Source organism: Miniopterus natalensis, chromosome 7 (genome assembly GCF_054644295.1).
Source record: "Miniopterus natalensis isolate mMinNat1 chromosome 7, mMinNat1.hap1, whole genome shotgun sequence".
Lineage (NCBI taxonomy): Eukaryota > Metazoa > Chordata > Mammalia > Chiroptera > Miniopteridae > Miniopterus > Miniopterus natalensis.
This window is the reverse complement of record NC_142087.1, coordinates 49,924,089-49,947,466: the sequence shown is the minus strand read 5'-3', so window position 1 is coordinate 49,947,466 and position 23,378 is coordinate 49,924,089. Positions and strand designations below refer to the sequence as shown.

General features: G+C 38.0%; 1 protein-coding gene across 1 annotated transcript in view; it reads right to left on the bottom strand.

Moving 5' to 3' along the window:
• Nucleotides 1-23,378, bottom strand: part of DSG2 (desmoglein 2) — a 39,794-nt gene that overhangs the window by 11,030 nt on the left and 5,386 nt on the right. Inside the window, exons 2-9 of the mRNA XM_087819031.1 lie at nucleotides 15,023-15,058; nucleotides 13,486-13,620; nucleotides 10,248-10,409; nucleotides 9,959-10,103; nucleotides 8,970-9,136; nucleotides 6,860-6,997; nucleotides 6,557-6,742; nucleotides 2,769-3,034 (exon numbers count right to left, since the gene is read on the bottom strand). Of these exons, the coding sequence (XP_087675157.1) occupies nucleotides 2,769-3,034; nucleotides 6,557-6,742; nucleotides 6,860-6,997; nucleotides 8,970-9,136; nucleotides 9,959-10,103; nucleotides 10,248-10,409; nucleotides 13,486-13,620; nucleotides 15,023-15,058 (1,235 nt within the window). The remainder of the gene's footprint in view (nucleotides 1-2,768; nucleotides 3,035-6,556; nucleotides 6,743-6,859; nucleotides 6,998-8,969; nucleotides 9,137-9,958; nucleotides 10,104-10,247; nucleotides 10,410-13,485; nucleotides 13,621-15,022; nucleotides 15,059-23,378) is intronic.

Sequence of the window (23,378 nt, the reverse complement as noted above, 5' to 3'; positions counted from 1 at the left end):
CCAAGTTGCTCCACAATCTGTCTTACAGCTTTCAATCTTGTCTCCCTGAAATTTGGGGTAAACCTTGGGAGAATAATTTAGTTACCCAACAAGAACGGGTGGAGAAAAGTAGTCTTATGTTCTATTGTTCATTGGCATGTTATCAATACTTAAAAGTATCAATTTTAAAAATCAATGACTGCCTTAAATGGAAGTACTTTAACATTTTGGAATATTGTTGATTATTAAGAGCAGTAAGGTTCTCTCAGTGAGAAATGGATCAGTGAAAACCATGCTGATGAAGTGATTTCTGGATGTCTTCCCTCAAAGCAAGGGGAATTAGTGTGGAAAGAGAGAACTCTGGGAAAGGTAAGGAGAACTTTCAAATTACGTCTTCAGAAATGTATGTAACTTAATATCATCAAGTTTCAATAGAATCGGATCCAAAGATAAACCGAACATATGAATAGTTGTTTCAATCAACCAGATTAAGAGTTTATTTTCTACTAAGGGGCTGTTTAGGCACATAGGAATGAGTGGCTAATTTACAGTAATATTTGTTTATAGTGCTATTTAAAAAATTCCAATTATACACTTTAACTAAATTTTCAGAGTTTGAACATTTCTACAAGTAACTGATAAAACATTTAGATTTTCGTGAGTACTTCGGAATTTCATGTCTGGAATTTTAAAGCCTGGACTTAGTTGCTTTCAATAGTTTCCCACATTCACACTTATAATAATACAGGCAGAGTCACAGTAATAAGGATCACGTTTCACATGTATGTGATCTCATTTAAGGTCTTTTCTGTTCTTCTCTGTGGTAAAAATTAGACACCACTTAAAGGAGGCCGGCAGCTCCCACGCTATGCCAGATATCTATAAACAATGGATGCATGTGAATAATCAGAACAACAGTAAATGATGACAGAGTTACAGAAACAATTCTTCCGCTGTCCTTGGCAGCATTTCTAAATAGCAACCACTAATTAGTTAGGGAAACGTGAGAAAATTAATTCAACTTGGCTGTGCATCTCTTTCCTCATCTGTAAAACAGTCGGTCTGAACTGATCTTTAAGATCTTTCTCCTTTTGGTGTTCTGTAATTTCATGCTGAAGAATAAAAGAAACTGAATAAAGGGGATCAATGGGGGGAAAAGAGGGACATCTGTAATACTTTCAACAGTAAAGATAAATTTAAGAGAAGTATAAAAGAAAATACTTTTAAGAAATAAAGAAACATGGCTCTTTGTTTTTCCAGGCAGAACATATCTTCTGTTATATGCATCACTCTTAGTAAAAATAGCAGCCAAAACTAAATAGTTAGGTGGGAAACAGGAGTTTCAATAAATAGCCACGCTACCGCAGGATAATGAATTAGAACGTATAAGCCTCCCAGTGGACAGCAGTGAGAGGCAATCCCAGAGAGCACTCATCCTCAGTGCTGGGGATCAGTTAGGGGCGGCCTTGTCAGGGTCAGAGCTGTGGAAATAAACCCTAGGCTAGAAAACTTGAAAGCAGCAGGGCTGGTTCCGCAGGTAAGGTGGGCAAAAAAGGGTCACCAAGACATTGCAGAAAACACAGTGGAGGTTTTTTGTTAATATTATTTTGGGAAAAGACTATTTGGTACTATTGGATGATGAATTCCATTAAAAGAGTCACCAAAAGGAAAGAGATTTTTGAAAAGCTTCCCATTCCCATTCCAGCTATGGTGGGCCATGCATGTAAACACAATATTTTATAAAGTGTTGGCACCCAGGGATGCTAAGGTAAGTGTCCTTACCCAGGTATAAGGACAGTTAAAAGCAACCAAACAACTCTGACAGCAGAAAAACAGGCTGTATGTCTGGATGGCTGGCAGGGCTTCTTTAAATTTAAGTGTAATAATTCTAACTGAGCTCCATAAATAATAATTCTGTAGAGTCATCTTTCTATGGCATGGATATGTCATGGCATGGAAAAGAAATGAAATATTCAAATTTCATTATGATTTTTTTGAAAACAGGCATTTAAAGTAATTTACAGTGAGGAAATATATTTATCGCTCTCTCTTACTTTACACAGGCTAGTTGGCCAGTGTCTTCATCAAAAGCTTGAAACTGTCCAATGATCCGGCTTAGGCTTGACTCATTCATGCTCTCGCTGATCTAAGATGTAAATTTACTTTGAAAATGTAAACATATCATGCAAACCTAAGGTGTCACTATAAAGGGGGCACACCTCTGTCCCTTCCAGCACAGTGGTGGCATCTAGTTGGTTCTCAATACATGTATCTGAGTAAAGGTCACCATGATAAAAGGTTCATCGATCCTGAACCAAGCATCATGGTTCAAATGAAGAGTAATTTCCAAGATTTATGTGAAAATGAAACTGGTTTCTCCATATTAAAATTCATTAGGCAACTAACTATTTCATTTAACCAAACTGGTATCAAGTGGAATTTGCAATAAATTTGCTACTTTCTTACCTTAAATACTCTTTTAGGAAATAAAACAGATTTTAGAAAGTTTCTCTCTGAACTTTCTTTGTTGTGTTTTAGCTTTCGCTAGCCAGAACTTTTTGAGGCGAGGAACCCAGCCTCTGCCTCACTCAGGTGGTGGAGGGAACGGGGTCTGGGGAAATTTCTCCCTGCCTCTCAGTTGCAGGTACAACTCTGGGAAATGTCATCTATAGGCCTTTGGGGAATCATAATACTGGGTGAAAAGAAATGTTCAAATTTCATTATGATTTTTTTGAAAATAGGCATTGAAAATAATTTACAGTGAGGAAATATATTCATCGTTCTCTTACTTTACACGGGCTAGTTGGCCAGTGTCTTCATCAAAAGCTTCAAACCGTCCAATGATCCGGCTCAGGCTTGACTTATTCATGCTCTCGCTGGCGCGAATGGACAGTGTGCTGCTTTTAAAATGAATGCCTTCTTTCACATTTTTCACCTTTACTTTGATGGGAATGGATGTAGGCTTGTATTTATTCTTCACTGATTTGTGAAAAGGTGCTTTATTAGTGACAATAATGCTGAAGTCAAGATACTTCATTTCTTCATAATCCAATGCCTAGAAAGGCAAAATCAAAGGGAATTCTTTCAAAAGAAGAAATGACTAGAACACACAAAGAACATACACGCATGCACACATGTGTGATTTTGAAAATGTCAGCATATCATGCAAACCTAAGGTGTCACTGTAAAGGGGGCACAGATGTAGCAATTTCACACATGGGGAAACAGCAGCTCTGAGTATTCCAACTCCTATTGATAACATGCAATTAAAAAGTCTGTCAATTTGGATATTCATAACTGTTAAGAATGATTATGAAACACCCCCAATATGTTCTTTATGAACTGTGGTATTTATAAAGTACACTTGATATAATCAGTTTGTCACTGTATACATAATTTATGTTCCAATTTGACTATTTTCTTTTAAAAAAAAATTTCTATAATTCTATTTAAGTATTCTATTTAGAGATACTTACTTTACATAGCCATTCTATTATCAGGCATTTAGACTATTTGCAGTTTTTAAATAGAAAATTGGTCACTGAAATACCTAGTCGAAGTTTATTAAGTCCTGTTGCTTTTCACTTCTAGTGGCTCTGACCATTTAGATGCACGGACTTGCTGCTTGTTTCTCCAGTATAACAATAAATACATGTGTTGACATGAACTATAGCAAAGCTGTTTGCTTCTGTTTTTGGATGATTTATTATGACATTTGTTTTCCTATTGGTAGAGTTCTGAATGGGTAACAACTTCCCCTGCCCCCTCTTTTATATGGGTCACTATGGTGTTGGAGCAAGAACACAGAAAATGACTAGAGAAAACACTCTTTGTGACTGTAGAATCCTTGTGAGAGGCTTTTTTTTTTTTTTTCCAGTTGCTCTTGCATGTGGCATGCTTGTTTTGATGGCATGATGTATGCTGGATGAGAAATTAAGTATTCCAGCCTAATGTCATTAGTATTCAAAGAACATGGAAGGCCAAGACAACCTTAAAAATAAATAAGCTAGGTATGGGGGCAACAAGAACTGTTTCATAGTGTTTCCTATACCTAGCCATAATGATCCAAGGAGAATGGAGAAATTTCCAGCATCAAGAGTAATGTATAAGAGCACATACCTCTATTTATTATAACTGTGAACATATTTATCATTTCCAGTTTTGCTATTTTTAGTAATATTAAAGATTTTAAACTCATTTGTTAACAAAGCTGAGACTGTTTTTCATGTGACAATTTACTATCTCTATTTCCACAAAGTATCTGTTCTCCTTTATTGTTTTTTGGGCAGTTTTAATGAAGTATAATTTACCTACAATGAAATTCCTCCATCTTCCATGTGAAGTGTACAGCATGAGGATTTTTAGTACATCTGCATGGTTTTGCAAATATCACTACTGTCCAGCTTTAGAATACTCCCATCACCCCCAAAAGTTCATTTGTGCCTATCCGCAGTCAATGATCACTAACACCCCCAGCCCTAAGCAACTACTGGTCTGCTTTTTATATCCACTGTTTTGCTTTTTCTAGAAATTTCACGTAAACAAAATCAAACAATATGTAGCATTTTGTGTTTGGCTTCTTACACAAAATATTTTCAAGATTCATCCATATTGTAGCATGTATCAGTACTTCATTCCTTTTCATTGCTCAATAGTATTCCATTATATGGATATACCACATTTTACTTAGCTGCTCATCCATTGACAGACACTGGATTGTTATCAGTTTTTGACTATTACGAATAAAAGCTCCTATGCATATCTGCATACAAGTTTTTGTGTTTTTCTTTTTCTTGGGTGGATACCTAGGACTAAATCATTGGGTCACTGGGTAACTACTCTATGCTTAACATTTAAAACAACTGACACACTAGCTATGCCATTTTATGTTTCCACAAGCAACATATAAGAATTCCAGTTTCTTCATATCCTTGATACTTGGTGCTGTCAATCTTTTTTTATTATAGCCACTCTAATAAGTGTGCTGTGGCATCTCATATAGTTTTTATTTGCTTTTTTTCTAATGACTGTGATGTCGAGTATCTTTTTACGTCCATTTAACTATTTGTATATCTTCCTTGTCTAACTTTTCAATGGGATCTGATTATTGCCCTTATAACTTGGAAGAAATTCTTTATACAACTGAGACAGTAAATTTAAAATTTTCTCAATCTGTAGCTGTTGTTTTATTACTAATTTTACTATTTTTTGTCCATGTCCCCTTCGGTAGAAATAACTATATTCCTTTTTGTGTTGCCATGATACACTGAGAATATGTCAACATTTCTCTCTCTTCACTAAGGGACTGTTTCTCCTTGTGTGCTACAGGCTTTTTACCTCCAGCATCTAGCATGGTTGCACCTGTAACTGCTGACTAAAAGCATGCTTACTTCTATATAAGCAAGTAAATCTATTTCATCTCCGACACCATTATCCATTTCTTCAAAAATCGTAACAGGTGTCTTCCCTTTAAACAAGAGGTGATATTATTCTATTTTCCCCTGCTTTAGAAAATGGAAGTCTAAATGCATATAACAGAGAGTGGTCAATGGTGCCCATAATTATTACCATGAAATGTCAACTTAATTTTTCTCTATTCTGTTATACATTTATAATTATTCTCGTTACTCTTCTCACTTTTAGAATTATTTTCTACCCCGTCATGTATTAAGTTTTTGCGAAAATTTGGAAACTTCTAGAATTAATTTTTGTCTGTATGTGACTTCATGAAATAGTATTTTGAAAGCTGTAGCTTTGTATTTTTATTTCAAAATCTGATAAGGCAATTCTATCATAAACCATTTAAAAATACACTGATATTCTTCCTTACTCGGTTAAAATAAAAATTCATCCTCTAAGTTTTGTTTAAAAAATTCTGTGGCGGTAATTAGTTTCAAATGGATAAGGCCCACATGCTTAATGAGACTAATTTAATTTTTCCTTCACTGATTCAATGAAGCACAAGGGGTTAGAACACTGTTTCAAAATGTGGCCCTCATACTACCTATATTAGAATCACAAGTGAATTTCTGTTATCAGGGCAAGTTCCTGAGCCCCACTTGATCACAGATTATTCATGATGAGGCCCAGGAATTTGCACTTTGAGCATGTAGCTTTACGAAGTAATTCTTAGGCACTCAAGTATGAGGACCACTGGATAAGAGCTTTATCAAGTTGTTACAGCTTTAGTTTTTAGACATTATTAATAAGAGTTGGTTTTCTTGCTAAGTTGATCAAATAAGAAATAGTAGGTTGGGGGACACTGAGTAGAGGCAAGAGGTCATGACATAAGGATATTATATCACAGGCTGCAAACAAGACTGGAAGTGTGCTAAGCAGTAATGATGCTGGCATCATGCTGTCAGGTTAGGATTAGAGTTCCCTAATCTGAATTTAAACTGCACTGTGACCACATACTAACCACAGAACTTGGGCTAATATGGATGGCTCCTATCTCAAAAATTTGTGGTGCCAGTTAATTGAGTATATAAAACACTTATAAGTATTTGGAGATCAAAATATATCTGTTTCCTTCTGCACAGCTTCTCCCATTCCAGTTTGAACAGTAAGTACTTACCTTAATAAGGGTCACAATTCCTTCATTAGTTTGATTATCAGTTTCTATGCGGAAATAACCCCTTTCATTTCCTGATGCAAATGTGAAATTTGCCAGCCAGTTATCAGAGCCTATTTCATCTGCATCGAACACTTTTATGCGTATAATTTCTACATTGGCTTGATTTTCTTCAACCATCCCTTCATACTGCAAAACATGAACACAGGATTTTTATTTTAATGGAACACTAACATAAGTGATATATTTTTAGATAGAACTAAAATATGAGTAAGTAGATACATTTGTTATAAAAATAATAGTTACCATTTGCTTTTCCACTACAGGTATATTGTCATTGACATCCAAAATACGAATCCGAACTTGAGCTTGCTTGACCGGTTTATCTGTTATTTGTCCAATGCCGTCTTTTGCTTCTACTGTCAAAGTGTAGCTGCTGTGTTCCTGCAGGGCAATGAAAGATACCCACCTGGAGTGAAAACAGATCGCTTCCAAAGCTGTCTTTCTGGTTTTAGTTCATTTTATCATCAAGGAAATGAACCACAGTATAATTTATTCATAAATAAGTTTCATGATCTACTGTTATTCGTGTGAAGCTATTTATTTGCTGTCAGAGCTTTTCTAGAAAGGGAGAAAAGCCTGGAGGAGTTGTTAATAGTCAGTTTCTTAAATATGTCATTGGTGACATTAGTGAAATTCTTAAATATGTCACTGGTGATATTATCAGGAGATGAGTTGCTCCTTAAATTGTCTGTGGACAAGAGTGCTTTTCAAAATAATTTGCTCTATCTTGGAAGTGATCGCAGGACTATAGAAACTGGTTCTTTCTGCCTCACACTTCAGTTTTAGCTAACAGTTAAGCCAGAAAAACCAGTCCCCAAGAAAACTTAGCGAGTGAAGGCAAAACTCAGTGACCTTTGTCTGGACATCCTGAGAGAGATGATTCTGAGAGGTGTCCCAGAGAATGACATCTCGTTACAACAAAGTGAACCCTTCTCTTCCACACGGTCTCCGTATGGTGTCTCCATTCGGTGTGGGAGGAGTGAGCTTAAGGAGCAAGGCGGCCAGTGCCAACGCTTGGGGCCGCTGTGTGGGGCAGAGCTACTCAGTGACAGGCAGGAGAGCAGAGGCTCTGGAGCCAGCTGCCTGGGTTCTAGTTCTGGGTTGTCACTAACGAGCTGTGTTGGATGCACAATCCCTTTGACCCTCGGTGTCCTTCTGAGTAAAATGGGGCTAATACACTTTATACACAAGGTTTCTAGGTGGATTTAATGGGTCAATCTATGTAAAATGCATGGAATAGCACCTGGCACATGGTTAATGTCCAATAAGTGACCGCCATTATTATTGGCTAAACTTCCTATACTTCAGAGACAGCAACTTACTAAAAACATCACACTACTTCAAAATAATACTTTTCCATTCTAATTTTATGTGAAAAGGTACAGAGTAGAATTTTAAGAGTAATAAAATTCTTTAATTCTATAGAGATCTCAATAAGAATGCAGGGTGCAACCCTCTCCCTCTCTGGGCAGAGTAAAATCATAAGTAACATAAAATATTCTGACTGCACTTGGATGATAATTTATATTTGATAACAGTAGTGTTCTTAGGATCATCAGTGTTTTTCTCATGTACATTGTTAAAATCTTCATGTATGTAGCATTTGTAAATCTTCTATGTCCCTTTTTCTTCTAACATTTTCCCGCTGAGTTAGAAATAAAACCATGAAATGTTTGAATCACCTTTCTAAGAAACCTACTCAAACTTTCCTCCAATTTGGGATTTACAATAATTCTTTCCTTTAAAAATAGTTCTATTACCCAAATAGGGCTGCTATTTCTACCTTTTTGCTTTCCTCTGTATATCTATTAGTAGTAGAGGAGACTCCTGGTGTTTCATTACAGAGCCACAAATTAAGGAACATTGCTTTAGAGCTCTCTAGCAAACAAAGTCCTGACTGGAGAGGCCCTGGAACAGTGATGACCTTTAAAATTTTAAACTTTCTAGCAGCCACATTTAAAAAGGAAAAAAACCCACTGGTGATGTTAATTTTTAGAATATATTTTATTTATCCCATGGTATCCCAAATATTATTTCAACATGTAATCAACAAAAAATTATAAGATGGCATTTTACATTCTTTTTTTTTCATACTAAGTCTTCCCAATTTAGTCGATTTTACATTTATAGCACATCTAAAATTTGGACTAGTCAACATTTCAAGTGCTCAGTGGCCACGTATGGCTAATGGCTATCATACTGGACAGAACATCCCTAGAAGGGGATAATTCTAAGTTATCCTATGAATTAGAAATATATAACAAAGCAGGCAAATTGGAAAAAGAAATAGAGAGGAGAACCTGAAAGAGTAAAGGAGAGATTAAAAGGTGAGCAACATAAAATATTAATTTACCTCTCTGTCCAGGGCGATGCTGGTTGTATAAATCTCTCCTGTATCTTTATTCAGGTAGAACACCGGAGGATAAGCAGGCTCCTGAGATACGATTCGGTAGGAAATTTTGGAATTCATAGTATTGGGCTCATCTGCATCCGTTGCGGTGATTTTCATGACCAGTGTATCTGGCATTAGGAACAAAGATGTCCAAAATGAAACACAACTTTAAGCACACGCACATGTGTTATTTTACGTGTCATTTCAGTTTGTTCCAAAAAGGATTTCAGGTGCTTATCAAGATCACAGTTTACCAAGATCAAAAAACTGAACTGGATGAGAGACAAGTTCGAATGGGTTACAGGAGTAAGAAAAACAAGATGAGGGCAGGGCCAAGGATAGTAAAAGGTTAGGATGAGGTCCCGAACACTTGCTATAGGAAGGCCACGAATGTATTTATAATAGTTCTAATAAAGAAAGAAGAATGAACAGATAGAAATAGATGCTTATTAAAATACAAACAATTCAGGAGAAGCACAGCTATTCACACTCTGATCAAAGAGAAATCTCTCCCGCAAGTGTTCATGTAGAACATTGTATTGGACGTTGCCAATAAACCTGACAATAGAAATGATGAGAGTCAAAGGGCAGCAAACTACTGCCACTGGGCAAAGCCAGCCAGCCACCAGTTCTTATAAAATGCAGTTTTACTGGAACACAGCCATACCCACTTATTTACAAACTTTCTATGGCTGCTTTTCTGCTATAAGGCAGAAAAGCTGATACACAGATCTAACCATATCTGTTCTGAGGGCAAAAAAGATGTCATGTAAAGTCTTTTGAACTTATCACAAAAAAAAACCCAGTTCCCAACCTACAGCAATAGGTTTGTTACTATTTGTCCTGTGGTTAATACTCAGCCTCCACTAAGACACAGGAGTTTGTGTTCAGTCACACAGTGAGGTTAAAATGACTCCGAGCATTCATTCATAAAAATAATAGGCTCTTACGGGCTACACTGAGCTCTTCAACGGACCCGACAAAGACATCCTGCGTGAACACTGGCTCGTTGTCATTGATATCAAGAACTTTAATGCGGAGTTCTAATGGTTTCTCCAGATTGTTTCCTCTTTCATCCAAAGCATAACCAGTGAGCTGAAATCATGGCATAAATAATAGAAGAGATTAGATTTAAGCTAAGGTAATTAAACTATCACAATATCAAAAAATAATAAAACAAACCATGACTGTTACCTAAGAAAAACTTCAAACTAATAAATATAAAATTGTTCTTCTTACCAGAAAAAATGGTGTTTCTTCTCGATCAAGAATGCTGGTAATGTTCAATTCCCCGGTGTCTTTATTAAAGACAAACACACCAAAAGGTGGCTCTGTGATTCCTTTTCCAGTGTATCTGTATGTAACTTTTATTCCTTTTTCTTCTGCAATATCAGAATGTATCTAACATATAAATAACAGAGAAATGCCTCAAGTTAAACTCTTTATAGCTTACATGCAAATATTTTTGAAAGAAAATTTCCCTCTGAAGTTGTCATTCTGATAGGAGGAAGATAGGAAAACACAATTGCTCAAGAGCAGGTGCTGGAGTCAGAGAACCTGGGTTCTAATCCTGACTCAGCCACTCTCTAGTTACATGATACTAAGTTCCTTAACCTCTCTGTGCCTCAGTGTTCTTATCTGTAAAGTAGAGATACTATTGCCTACCTCTTAGGGTTGCTATGAAGTTAAGATATTCTTAGGGAGGGTATATTTTACATTTAGCACAGAAGGTAAAAATTGCAGGGTCAAAATTACCTTCTTAAATCTACCTGTCCTCTGGAAAGTATGAAGAAGGCAATTTCCTCCTTCAGACATCAATGAACCCTTCATCACCCACCTGCCTGGTCCGTTCTTTGTCTTGAAACCTTGGGATTACACTTTCTTCCCCATAGGTCTCCCAACATGCACTGGGGCTGGGGGGTTGCTGCTGAAAATGACAAGGGCACAGCAGGTGGGGTTTCCAGCCTCCTGCTACACCCGCTCTGCTTCTGGGGTGGAAAGGTGAACCGGAGCAGTCCCATGAGTCCTTTCCACTGAGCTTCTGCGTCTGTCCACCTGTTTCTCTTTCTCTTTCTTTGTGCTCCTGTTTCCTTTTTTTTTTCTTTTTTGGCCAGGTATGTACATTAATACATATGTGTATGTGTGTATATATATACAACATTATTTATAAAGAATATTCTATATTTTTATGTACTGATAATATTATATAATTTCACTGATGTTAAAAATAAAACAAAACTGTGTGATGTATGCACATTAGAGTATGTAAGTATACACATTCTTATGAATTTCCTAAGACCTAGAACATACTAAATTGTTGTCAATGTTACCTCTAGATGGATAATTTGGAAAGTTGGGGAAATTTAACAAGACTTTTTGCTTCTTACGTAAATTTTACTCTTAACAACTTGTGTAATTAAAATTAGAAGGAAGAACAGTTATTGTATATTGAACCCCAAAGAATCAATGCATTTTACGTAAACCTCGTGAAAGAGTGTGTGAATGACTCAGATATCTCAGAAAACCAAACCAAACCAAAAAACTTAATTGCTTATACACATACTATGATGTAAAGCCATGATTAAAAATCTGGATTTTAGAAGGCTCTCATAAAAACAACCTGCTGCTGGAAAATGGAAATTGCTGTCCTCTGTTACGTAGCTGCTCTTTCGTTTAAGGAGCTCTTCGTGTATGACGTGTGTAAGATTGGAAAGATGAAGTAAAACCTGGATATGACTGCGCCGTAAATCAAGCTGAAATGGTGACGGGACAGAGAGATGTGGTGAGGCAGGGAAGGGAACTCTTAGGAGGTGACACTTGGGCTTGATGCAGAGAGATACTGCAGATGTCTGTGGGGAGGGGATTCCAAGCAGAGGGAGCAGGAATGAACATGTATCAGTTTAGGTATGTAGCAGACAGGTGCATGGGGGCGGATAGGAGCTGAGGTCACAGAGGAGGAGGCCAAGGCCAATAAATCCCAAGTGCTCTGTAGGCCGGGGGAAAGAGTTTATTCCTTCCACTGCAGCAGGAAGCCATTGAAAGGGCCTCACTAAGGGGGGAACATGCTTTGATTTATCTTTCCAAAGGATCACTGACCACTTTAGCTGCTTTTGGGAGGATGAACGGTGGTGGGGGTCAGGGGTTGGGGTCAGGGGTGGCAAGAATGAGAGCAGGGATATAAAGTCAGGGCTCTTTTGGTAACACAGGTCAGAGATGACACTGACTTGGACTGGTGGGGTGGGGTGGCAGTGGAGAGAAGTGGGCAGATCTGGAATATATTTTGGGGATAAAACTGGTAATATTTGCTATATTTTTGAAAAACTGGATGGAATTATAGTGCTATTTACTGCAATGAGCAGAATTTATGGAGAACACCTTTAGGGGAGAATCAAGGGTTGAGGTTTGCACATGAGATATCACCATATAATTTATCAAAAAATAGAACAATCTGAGAGTAAAAAGGGAGTTATTAATTATTGAGCCAGGACAACGGGCATAAATGAGGACTACTTCAAGCAGGATATATGGCCACACCATCTATTAGGTATCAGTTTTTTTCACTTTGAAAATTACTCTTCATGTGTAGGTGGCAGGAAATGCCACCCCAAAATATGCCACTTTGGGATAGGTTTATTTTGAGCTGAGGCAATTGAGAAGAAGCAGATATAAAAAAGCTCCCTGCCTTCCTCCTATTTGTCTAAAAGCAAGACATAAATTTGTAAAGGTGATCTCTCCCCTCTCTACCAAGGACAAATTTTAATTGTCACCAACTTTAGACTCTTATCAGTTTGGAGATGGTGCCAAAAATCCATATAACAAACTTTACTAACTAATCTTTTTTTACCATTAGTTTACTATATATTTGCCTTCCCACAATTTGCTGCCCCTACAAATTTAAGGTCCCTTTCCTTTGCCTTATCACTTCTTAAAAAATTTATTGTTCCCTTCCTAAGAAACTATATAAGCCCAAATTCTAACCAAACCTCTGAGTTACTCATCTCTGGATATTCCCATGTGTTACATGTATAATATACACGTTAATAAACTTGATTGTTTTTCTCTTGTTAATCTTTCTTTTGTTAGTCCACCAGGGCCCTAGTCAGAGAACCTAGGAAGGTAGCTGGAAAAAGACTTTCTCTCCCTTGCATGTGATAATATCTTTGTTTGATTATTCTAACACTGTATACAAAGATTCAACTGGTGCTAAATCCCTTAACTCTTAGTTGAATCGAAGCCCCAAATTATATATATATATCTTCACCAATGATCTTGCATCTTCTAGAATGGGAAAGAGAATCTTAAAGTTAGGAGTTTCTGCTAAAAATTAAGCTTTGCTAATTTTCAAATACATCTGCAATATTAAAAAAACATTAAGTACACTATATCATTTTCCTTAAATTTAAAAGTAAACACAAAAGTCTCTTCCCACCACATTTTAGTAATAAGCATATATTTTTTGTTCCTCTTTAGAAGGTACCTTGGCAATCGGATTCTTTTTGGACAGATCCTCTCCTTCCCGAAGAGCCACAGGGGCAGTGATCCAGGCACGCTTTTGCCGCACTAAGTGAGTGTGTTTAGGAAGTAGCTTATTTTCATTTCTTGTGTTTAAGGCCTACAACAATAAAATATTGCCAAAAAATTATTAAGTGCCCTAAGACATGAGTATGGTATCATGTAATTTACTAAAACTTTCAAGATAGCTGTGCAAATTTCACATTTATTAAAAGGCTTCATTTTCAAAGAGGAAATGTATACACTCCAGCAAATTCTATAGGAGTTCAATAGATTCTAAGCCAGTACAGCAGTAGGGTTTAGTTTTTATCAGTAAGAAAAGATTTACCAGAGTGAAGAGTTTAAAAGGTTAAAGAATAATTCAGTGACCTTACAAATAAGCAAATTAAAGTTAACATGAGACTTTTTTTTTTCTTACTAACTGAAAATGAAGTTCAATTTTTCTGTGGTGGTTTATATTTTTAAAAAGAATTACTAAATGTTTTAAAATTAAATCTTCATAACCTATTGATATCAATTTGACTAAAACTAGTGAAAGTGTCAGTTAATGAATTTATTGTTTTAATGATTGGATTAAGGATTAAACTGCCCATCTTTTGTTTGTAGAACCTTTAGGTGGAAAATGATTCTATAAATTTTCAATTGTGCTTTAACAGATAATATAGATTTTATCCAAGGATAATTTCAATACAGCTGACCTGGTATCTTAAGATCAGAAATGATTATTCTACTAGGTTTCTCATTTTGCTCATTCTGTAGCCCTACATAACATGTATTTTATTTAGAAATATTTACACTGCTTATCACTAGGTCACTGATTTTTTTCTTTGCTTTTAGTTGAAAAATTCTTTTATATCTTAAAAAATTAAATTATTTAACAAAACATTAAATAACATTAAAGCTTACAATGTAAAAATGTAAATTTCCTTCTACATTTTCACTCATACTTCAGTGTATTCACTGTTAGCAACCGGATGAATGAATATATTTTATGACCTTTTCTTATGACCACACTTGCACATGTATTTCCTATATAAATGGAATATACTATACTTCCCATTCTGCACCTTGATTTTTCTTTAGTACTTAACCATAGACATTCTTCCATGTACCGTAAATTGTTACACCACGCTCCTACTGATGGACAGATTGTTCCAAAATGCTGCATGAACATCCCTCGATATATGTTCCTGTGCAGCTGTCTGAGTGGAAATACCTGGGTTTAAGGGAGTGTGCATTTTTAATATGTTTTTATTGATTTCAGAGACAGGGAGAGAGAGGGAGAGATAGAAACATCAATGATGAGCTGCCTCTTGCATGCCCCCCAACCGGGAATTGAACAGTGACCTCCCTCCTGGTTCATGGCTCGATGCTCAACCACTGAGCCACACTGGCCGGGCTGGAGCGTACATTTTTAATCCGGATGAGGTACAGACAAATTGTCTCCCATGAAATTAAGCCTCTGAATCCAAAAGACAGAAGTAATCCCCTTGGTTCCTTACCTCTAAGTGGAGTGTATTTCCAAAGTTAAAGCATATCTGAAAAATAAAATTATTTACTTATTGTTTAATACAATTTATCACTTACTTATTTTAAATATTTTGTTAATGAATATCTTAGGTTATTACAGACATTAAAAACAAACAAACAAACAATGGTTTAACCACCACTATTCTCCTTTGTCAAAAGGAAACAATATTTACTTTTCCCCTTTGCCTCCCTGCCATGTCCGGGACTAGAGAGAGGAATCTACACTCTTTCTGCTCCACAATGCCTTCTCGAGGAAACTCAGAACACAACTAATATCTGAAACCCAAAACCAAAAGCTCTCCTGTTGAAATCTTAGCCAATCCCTGATGGTTTTCTCTTTACCCTGTGGTGTTCATCTCATGTTCTCAGGGAACCCACTTTCCTTTTCTCAAAGCCTTTAGTGTAAAATGCCCCCCACCACCCCAACTCTCACAGGTCATGCACATGACTGCCCATATTCAGACTTCATTCCTCACCTTCCTTGGTCACACTAACTTTTTTCTCTGATTCTTGTTAAGCACCGTCACATTTTGAACTCCATCATTACACAGAACTAAACACAGTTATGTCTACCCTAAAATCTGCACAGTAAACTCCTATCCTGCCTTTTGACATTTCCTTCACTTTTCTCTTGTCTTAATCTAAACCAGCACTTTCTAATTTGGTAGCCATGTGTGGCTATTTACACTTGAACTTAAATTATTTGTAATTAATAATTCATTTGCTCGACAGCCACATGAGGCAAGTGGCTTGAGACACTGCAGACATCCATCACTGTGGGCAATTCTACTGGACAATACTAATAGATTATTGCCAGCCAATTCCAAAGATGCTGTCAATGACTCAGGGATCCCTCATTCTCTTGACCTCCTAATAATTCTGCCTCACTTTTCTCCCAACTCTATATGCCTATAACTATTATTCTCTTTGATTCTGACTCTATACTGACAACACTGTTTGAGAGGGCCCCCAGTGGCTGATTGGATCCATCAAAGATCCGTGCTCTCTAATAGCTGCTCCCTCCACAGGGTTGGTGTTGGTTTCTAGGGTGACCCTTTGTTTATGCTTTCCCGAGAGAGCCGGGATGACATCTGTCGTGCAGGTATCCCCTCTGTTAGTAACCCCTTTATTCTCAAAGATATGCTCATTTAGACCATAAATTAGTTGCCTTATTTTAGTCTCCCTTATAGTAACCTTATCATACATATTATTCCAAACTTCAGGACCTCATCTAAACCTAATTGCCTCCCAAATGCCCCATCTCCATATTGGGAGTTGAGGCTTCCACATATGAATTTTGAGGGAACACAAACATTCAGTCCATAACAATGTATAAGAGAATTTTGGCCAATGAGATAGTAGCAGGAGAGTCTGGAAAAATTATCCTCACTGATAAGAAGAGAAGTATATGCATAGCCTCTCTCTTCACCTGCTTCTGGAGATTGTTCAGCAAGGATGGGACTTGTGGAATGGCTAGTTATCTGTGACCGTGAGCAGAAAGTTAACAAAATGGCAGAGAAGCCAAACTGAAACTATAACATCTTGGAGTTACTGAATTGGTCAAATAGGGAGCCACCCCATATCTCATCCATTTCTTATGCTATTAAATATTAAATATATTCCTTTTTATTTAATCCACTTTTAGTTGGGTTTTATTACTTACGACTGAAAGCAATCTAACTGATATGCCCACTTGGTATGGTTATTATATAAATTAAAAAATAATACATGTGTTTTTATTACAAATGACTGGCATATAAGCAGGCACTCAGTAAATAGAATTATGATGGTATTACCTCAATTCCAAGACTTGCATTTTCCTCATCTTAAAATTTCTGGAATTGCGGTTTATTCATTCATGCCTTCAATTTCCTGAGCTCCTGTAATGTGCTAAGTAGTAGAATGTTCTTATTTGTTGGAGAGATAGACAAATATAGATTGTGATAAGAACTATAAAGAAAATTAAAGCAGGGACAGGGTGGTAGACAGTAATTCAGGACTGTGGGGAGGCTCTCAGAAGAGGTTATATCTGCATAAAGACATGAATGGAATGAGGGGGCAAGTCAGACAGAGCCCTGCAAAGGGCACAGCCAGGCCATGGAGTGGGAACGATAACAGCACCATCAAGGTGGGTGCTGCTAGAGGACAGTGAGCCAGTGGGATGATGTCAGGTCTTTTGGGGTACTGGCAATCTTATTGAGGGAGAAACATCAATGATGAGTCATTGATTGGCTGCCTTCTGCAGGCCCCCCACTGGGGATCCAGCCTGAAACCCAGCCATATGCCCTGACCAGGAATTGAACCACAATCTCCTGGATCATAGGTCAATGCTCAACCACTGAACCACACTGGCTGGGCTTATTTCTTAATCTAGTTGCTGGTTTTAGGGTATGTGCAGTTTGTGAAAATCCAGTAATTCAGTACACTTGTGATATGTGAACTTTTCTGTATGGTACACTAAAAAATTACAAAAATTTGTGTGTATCTTAAAGGTGAGGTTGTCTTGGAATCTACGAAATAGTTCTGTTTGTTTTATAGCACCGATTGCAGTAGCTTGTTTTCACAGACATTTAATAAGGGAGGATGGACTGAAATATTTGCTCTACATTCATTGCACAAAACCGCAAGAGAACTGTACCAACATACTGTCAATTGTGGAACTGTTTATTTAATTTAAAAAAGTTAAGATCTTAACTACTCTTTTCTAAAGTACATCATTTAATGTTTCCTCGGGACTCTGTATCTTGTAAAACACATTCTTAACTTCAAGCAGTGTTTCTCAACTGGAGATTTTGCACACCTCCCACTCCCTCACTTGGGAAATTTGGTAACATCTAGAGACATTTCCGGTTGTTTAATCAAGGTGGGGGTAGGGGTGGGGGTGGGGAGGTGAGTGCCACTGGCCTCTAGTGGGTAGAGATCAGAGATGCTGCAGGTCTACAATGCACAAGTCCCCCCCACACACCCCAAAAGCATTATCTAGTTCCAAAGGGCAATGTGCCAAGGTTGAGAAATCCTGGTTTAGACCAAGTTTCTCTGACTGGAAATTACTGTGGTAACTAGGGTCATGAACGTGCTACAAGTTCCACAGGACCATGAGGATTTATGAAAATTTCCAAATTGGTAGCATACTACAGGCAATACAAATGGAACCAGTGACATTCTCTGTCTCTGTCTTCCATTCCCACTCCTTCCCACTTCCCTTGGAAGATTTCCAGGTCTGGAAGTGCAGGTGACCTCCTGGAGGGTTGCTGTAAAAGGGCTTCAAGCACTGGAAGGATGACCGGACGAGAAACCACTATGGTTTCTCCCAAGTATAAAATCTGTTAACTTTTTCCCCATAAGAAACTTGGTGATAAAAAAAATGTCACATGCAACATGCCTTTAAGATTGAAGAGGAAAAGTAAGCTTCTAGTCTCTGAATCCAAAGGCTGGAAGACGAACCAGATAAATCCTTCAAACACAATCCCAATTTACTCATTTTAAAAAGTAAAAAAAAAAAGTCTACCCTTGAATCCTGTGCATCCTGTAAAAACTGGCTTTCCTGGTAACTGGCAAGGAAAGAATTTGGCTTGGGCACAGGCAGGAGGGAAGATGAACCATCACTGCAACAGTCCGACCAATCAATGTGCTCTTTGTTCCCAAGGTCAGCACCTTTAGAAATATTTCCTGTTCTGAACTCACCTTGATGAGTTTAACAAGCAGAGCCCAGGAGGGCTGAGGAGGCACTGGATGGCAGCTCCTCCTGGCTGCCGGCTTCTCGGGAGGGAGTATAAAATTTCTTATTTTATGGCTAAGTATCATAACTTATTGATTAAAATCTCAACTCAAAAATCCAACTTATAAACGACCCACACAGAAGTATAATTTATGTTGCAGCCACACTCAACAGCTAATTTAAACAATTACATTTTTGTTTTCACAGCTGCTGCTTCAGAAAAGACTCAGCCAAGAAAAGCAGTATTTTGAACTCTCAATTTGAATTTTAGATAGCGAAACTACGTACTTTAAGTCTAACTGCAGTAAATTACATGATTTATCATAATTTTTCACCTGCTCCTCCAATGTCTGGGCTAATCTTAATGTAACAGATAGGATATTGGGTGACTCATACCTCTTTTAGATTCAAAGAGGACGATATTTTCTTTGGAAGCATTTGTTGGCTCAATGCATTTTAAAATGTGGATTTAGTTATGCTATGACACGGGTGAGGTGTTAGATCAGGTACATTCTAACTTCAAGCTGAGTTTTGTATGAGCGCGGAAAGCTCCTGCTTTGTCCTTGGTGTAAGGAACAAAGACAAATAAACTGAAGGCCCCGAAAAGTCAACATTTTTTTACTTACTGTCGATTTCTTTGGCCCCTAAACCATTTAAAAAAAAAATGAGACAGGTAGTTAATCATACTTTTAACAAGTGTTAAAAGTAAGCTTTTAAATATTAAATCTTTTCTCCCCTCAATTAACTTCTTTTTTTAAAAAATTTATTTTATTTTTTTCCATCCCCATTTACCCCCTCTATGCCCTTCTCTTCCACCTCCACCCCCTCCCTGCCACAGTCGCTACACTGTTGTCCGTGTCCGTGAGCTCTTTCCTTTTTTTCTTTTTTGCTCAATCCCTCCAACCGCCCCCTCCCCCCGACTGTCAGCCTGTTCTCTCTGAGTACGTCTTTATTTAGCTTGGTAGTTCAGTTTGTTCATTAAATTCCACATACGAGTGAAATCAGATTAATTTGTAATAGGGATGTTAACAGCAGTTCTCCAAATTGAGTGGCATCAGAAGCACCTTGTTAAAACGCAGATGGCTGGGCGCCACCTGAGAGCTTCTGATTCAGCGGGCCCGGGGTGGGGTAGAAGAATGTGCATTTCTAACAAGTTTCCTGGTAATGCTGATGCTGCTGGTCTGGGATCACACTTCTGAAAACCAATGTGTAAAGCCACAGAGTAGCAAAGGCAAGGGAAGAAAAGAGCCCGGCTAATCCATACACTGAATAACGAACCCTCATTAGAGACATGTGTGAAATAACAGATTCTAAATCAGGAAACGAGCAACTGAGTTATTTCCATCACAAGATTTTCCACTTTCCCAGTAAAAATCAACCACAACAGGACTGCTTTAGATAGTGTTTTCACCTGATTCATACCGCTTCTCCTAGCTTCTTTTACTTAATCCTGAGCATTTTTTGAAATATTTTACCATTTTATTAGTATGTATTTTTTTAATAACTATATATTCTAGAATAAGGGAAAATATAAGTGTATCTGTATAATTCATCTCATATAATTTGATAGACAAAAATGATGGGCTGTTTCCAGGTTTTCGCTGCAATATATTCCTAAAAATTACACTAAAAAAATAGAATGAAGAAAAGCAGAGCCTCCCCCAATTCAAGAAAGAGAGAGCTTCAGATTGTGCCTTTTCACCATTAGATGGCACTGGTCTACCAAGAAGGCAAACTTCAGAACTGCCAGAAATTGGCCAACAGTTGACTCCCAGGTCCACTGTGGAAACAGGCATTTTGGCCTAAAATAAGTGGATGGCAAAATCGAAAACAGTGAAGACCAATGGCTTTTTGAAAGTTGTATGAATACTTCTGCAGGAACTTATCTGTGAAACTAGACACACCTTAATTTACATTTCTTCTCTCTTTTCCTTGCTAGCCTTCTAATTTCTAATGAACTAAACCAATTATCTAGTCCCAGAAGTTCAGGCCTTACTGATGACAAACCATAGAACACTGCTGTAAAAGGAGGTCACAGCAGTGATGTCTTTGGATTGACAAGAGGCATATGGTGTCGGGGGATCTGGGTTCTATCCAGCTTGGCCCATTAGTAACATTCACTAGATCCAGAGACGAGCATACAGTGGATGCTTAAAAAATGTCAAGTTCTCTTCCCTGTACTTCTGTTCCCTTGCTGTAAGCTAACTGACCATGAGACAAGTTCATGAGCACCTAGAAGACTGTTTGGCACATAGTGAAAGCACAGTAGTAACTAATGAATGTATTAAAATCGAACAAACATTTATCACTCAACCTACCCGGGCATTAAATATTTCTTGTAAACAAATGAAATTCGGAGTATGATTCCAGCTTTTCTAAACATAGATACTTTAATTCTTAAATTTTTAAAGAATACTTCTGTGTCCAAGGCATTTAGCTAGTTTATATATGACAGGGTAGATCCTGCTCTGAAGCAGCTTCGATTAGGAGGAGATAAAGTGTAAATACATTACTATAATAAGAGGTAGAAAAACTTAATAGTGTGAATGATAGCTGCAAAAACAGTTCTGAGGAGTTGGAGTTGGCAGACGTTACTTCCTGCCAGGGAAATGAGGAGAGGTTTAGGGCAGGAGGTGGCAATGGGCTTGACTTAGGAGAGCAGGATCTCCGTCTATGCAAGCGGGAGGTGGAAGGAAAGGATCCGCTTCAAAGGCAGCAAGCGCCAGAACTTGGACACTGAGGGCAAAGATCAAGAAGTGTGCAGTTTGGCACCTAGACTATGTGATGGTGGCAAATAAAAATAAAGACAAAAAGGTTGGGCTAGGGATCTTCACTGATCCTATAAGGAGTGGGGGAGTTATTGCCAGCTTCTGATTGGGAATACTAGACCTTCAGAGCACTAGACCTTTAGAAAGATTTTCTGGCAGTGCTGGGTAAGATGAAAGGCAGAAGATAGTAATAAGCCAGAGAAATAATGAGGATGGCAATAGAGTACTGGCACCAGGATGGGTGGGTGGAGGCAAGTCTTTATGGGGCTAAATCCAGCGCTTGGCCATGCCCCGTATGTAGAAGACAGGAGGAGTCACAGGGCACACAATTTGAAGTCTGAGTGGCTAGAAGGACGCGATTCTCAGAGCACAGGTTGTAGAAATGTGAAGCTCAGATGCTGGGGATATCCTCTGAGTAGGGAGGAGAGAGACTGTACAGTACAGAGGAGGGCACTATGGCCCAAAGATACACAAGGGTTGCACGCACACTATCCTAAGGGCAGCACCCTCTCAGCAACTACTGTCGCCTCACACGCATACCTGATGTGTCTCCTGGTGATGTGTGTACAGCATACCCCCCTCCTGTGCTTTATTTTCTTGTGGGCTTTACTCATGTTACCATTAGATGATGGTATAAGTCCTGGAGTTAAAGCTTCCTTCACTCTAATCGCCAAGCTTTGCATATGATAAAAATCTCAATAAATTTTAAAAATAATTTGAAATGAACAAAAATGGTGTAATGTCATATGTGGTCAGAAAAAAGGGTGAGGACCACTGCAGATTCCTCGAAGGTAAAAGAGCCCCAGCAGAATACTGTGGGAGCAAAGGCAGAAGGTGTTTGAAAGAAGAGATAATTGACAGTGTTCAAGACGATGGTGGCTGAGTTAGGCCCTTGCCCAATTTCTGAGTACTTTTGGAGTCTAAGGAAATTGGATCTCTAAGGAGGGAGTGGGTACAAACTATTTTAAGTTTATTGTTTTAGTCTGCATGGTTGGGAACTTGAAATAACGAGATGGAGGTATTTTAGAATAGGGGAAATCTGAACTCTCCTCTCCTCTCCTCTCGTCTAGTCTCGTCTCCATGCAAATCTGCCCTTTCATTGCCCAGTTAGCCAGGCAGCACCTGCTTGGCTGATGAAAGTAATTTACATAACGGTGTGATTTTGATGTAAGACCTAAAAAGCATCTGGCACGGAGCAGGTGCTCAAAAATATTTGTTGAATAAATGAATGTGTATTGAGGCTTACTCAACTGAAGAGAGATTCACATTTTCAAAAGAGGACAGAGATAAGTAAGATGAATCCCTCTCACTACTGGTCCATCACTGTTTTCCAGTGGAGGTTTCTACTGGCATTTGTGATAGGAAAAATCATGAGCGGCCAATTCTTCTTGAAGGGTCTGCAGATTGCAAGTTTACCATCCCTGGACTTGGGAGTACTAAATACCAAACTGTCCCTTCCCCACCTTTGTGCCCCCCTCCCCAGTGTTTTATTTGAGAGCTCCTGCTCCCAAACCCATGCTCCTGCCAGGCTGTACCCTTCTTGCACTGTATTCTCTGGGCTTCCCTGCCTGTCTTTGATTCAAGTTCTGGAATGCCTTCATTTCGAAAAACAATAATGAGGCAAAATTGGACCTAGTCAACTACTCTCTTTTTTCTTGACTCTTTCCTGAAAAACTCAACCAAAATAATCTATCTTTTCATTTTCTTAATGATTTGAACACCTCCCTAAAAACCCTCACTTGAGTATTAGCCTCTTGTGGCTTCTCTTGGTATCAAGTAGACTGCAGATTCATCTTTCTACATGTCATTCTCTTATTTTTCCTTACTTTCTATGTTCCAGCT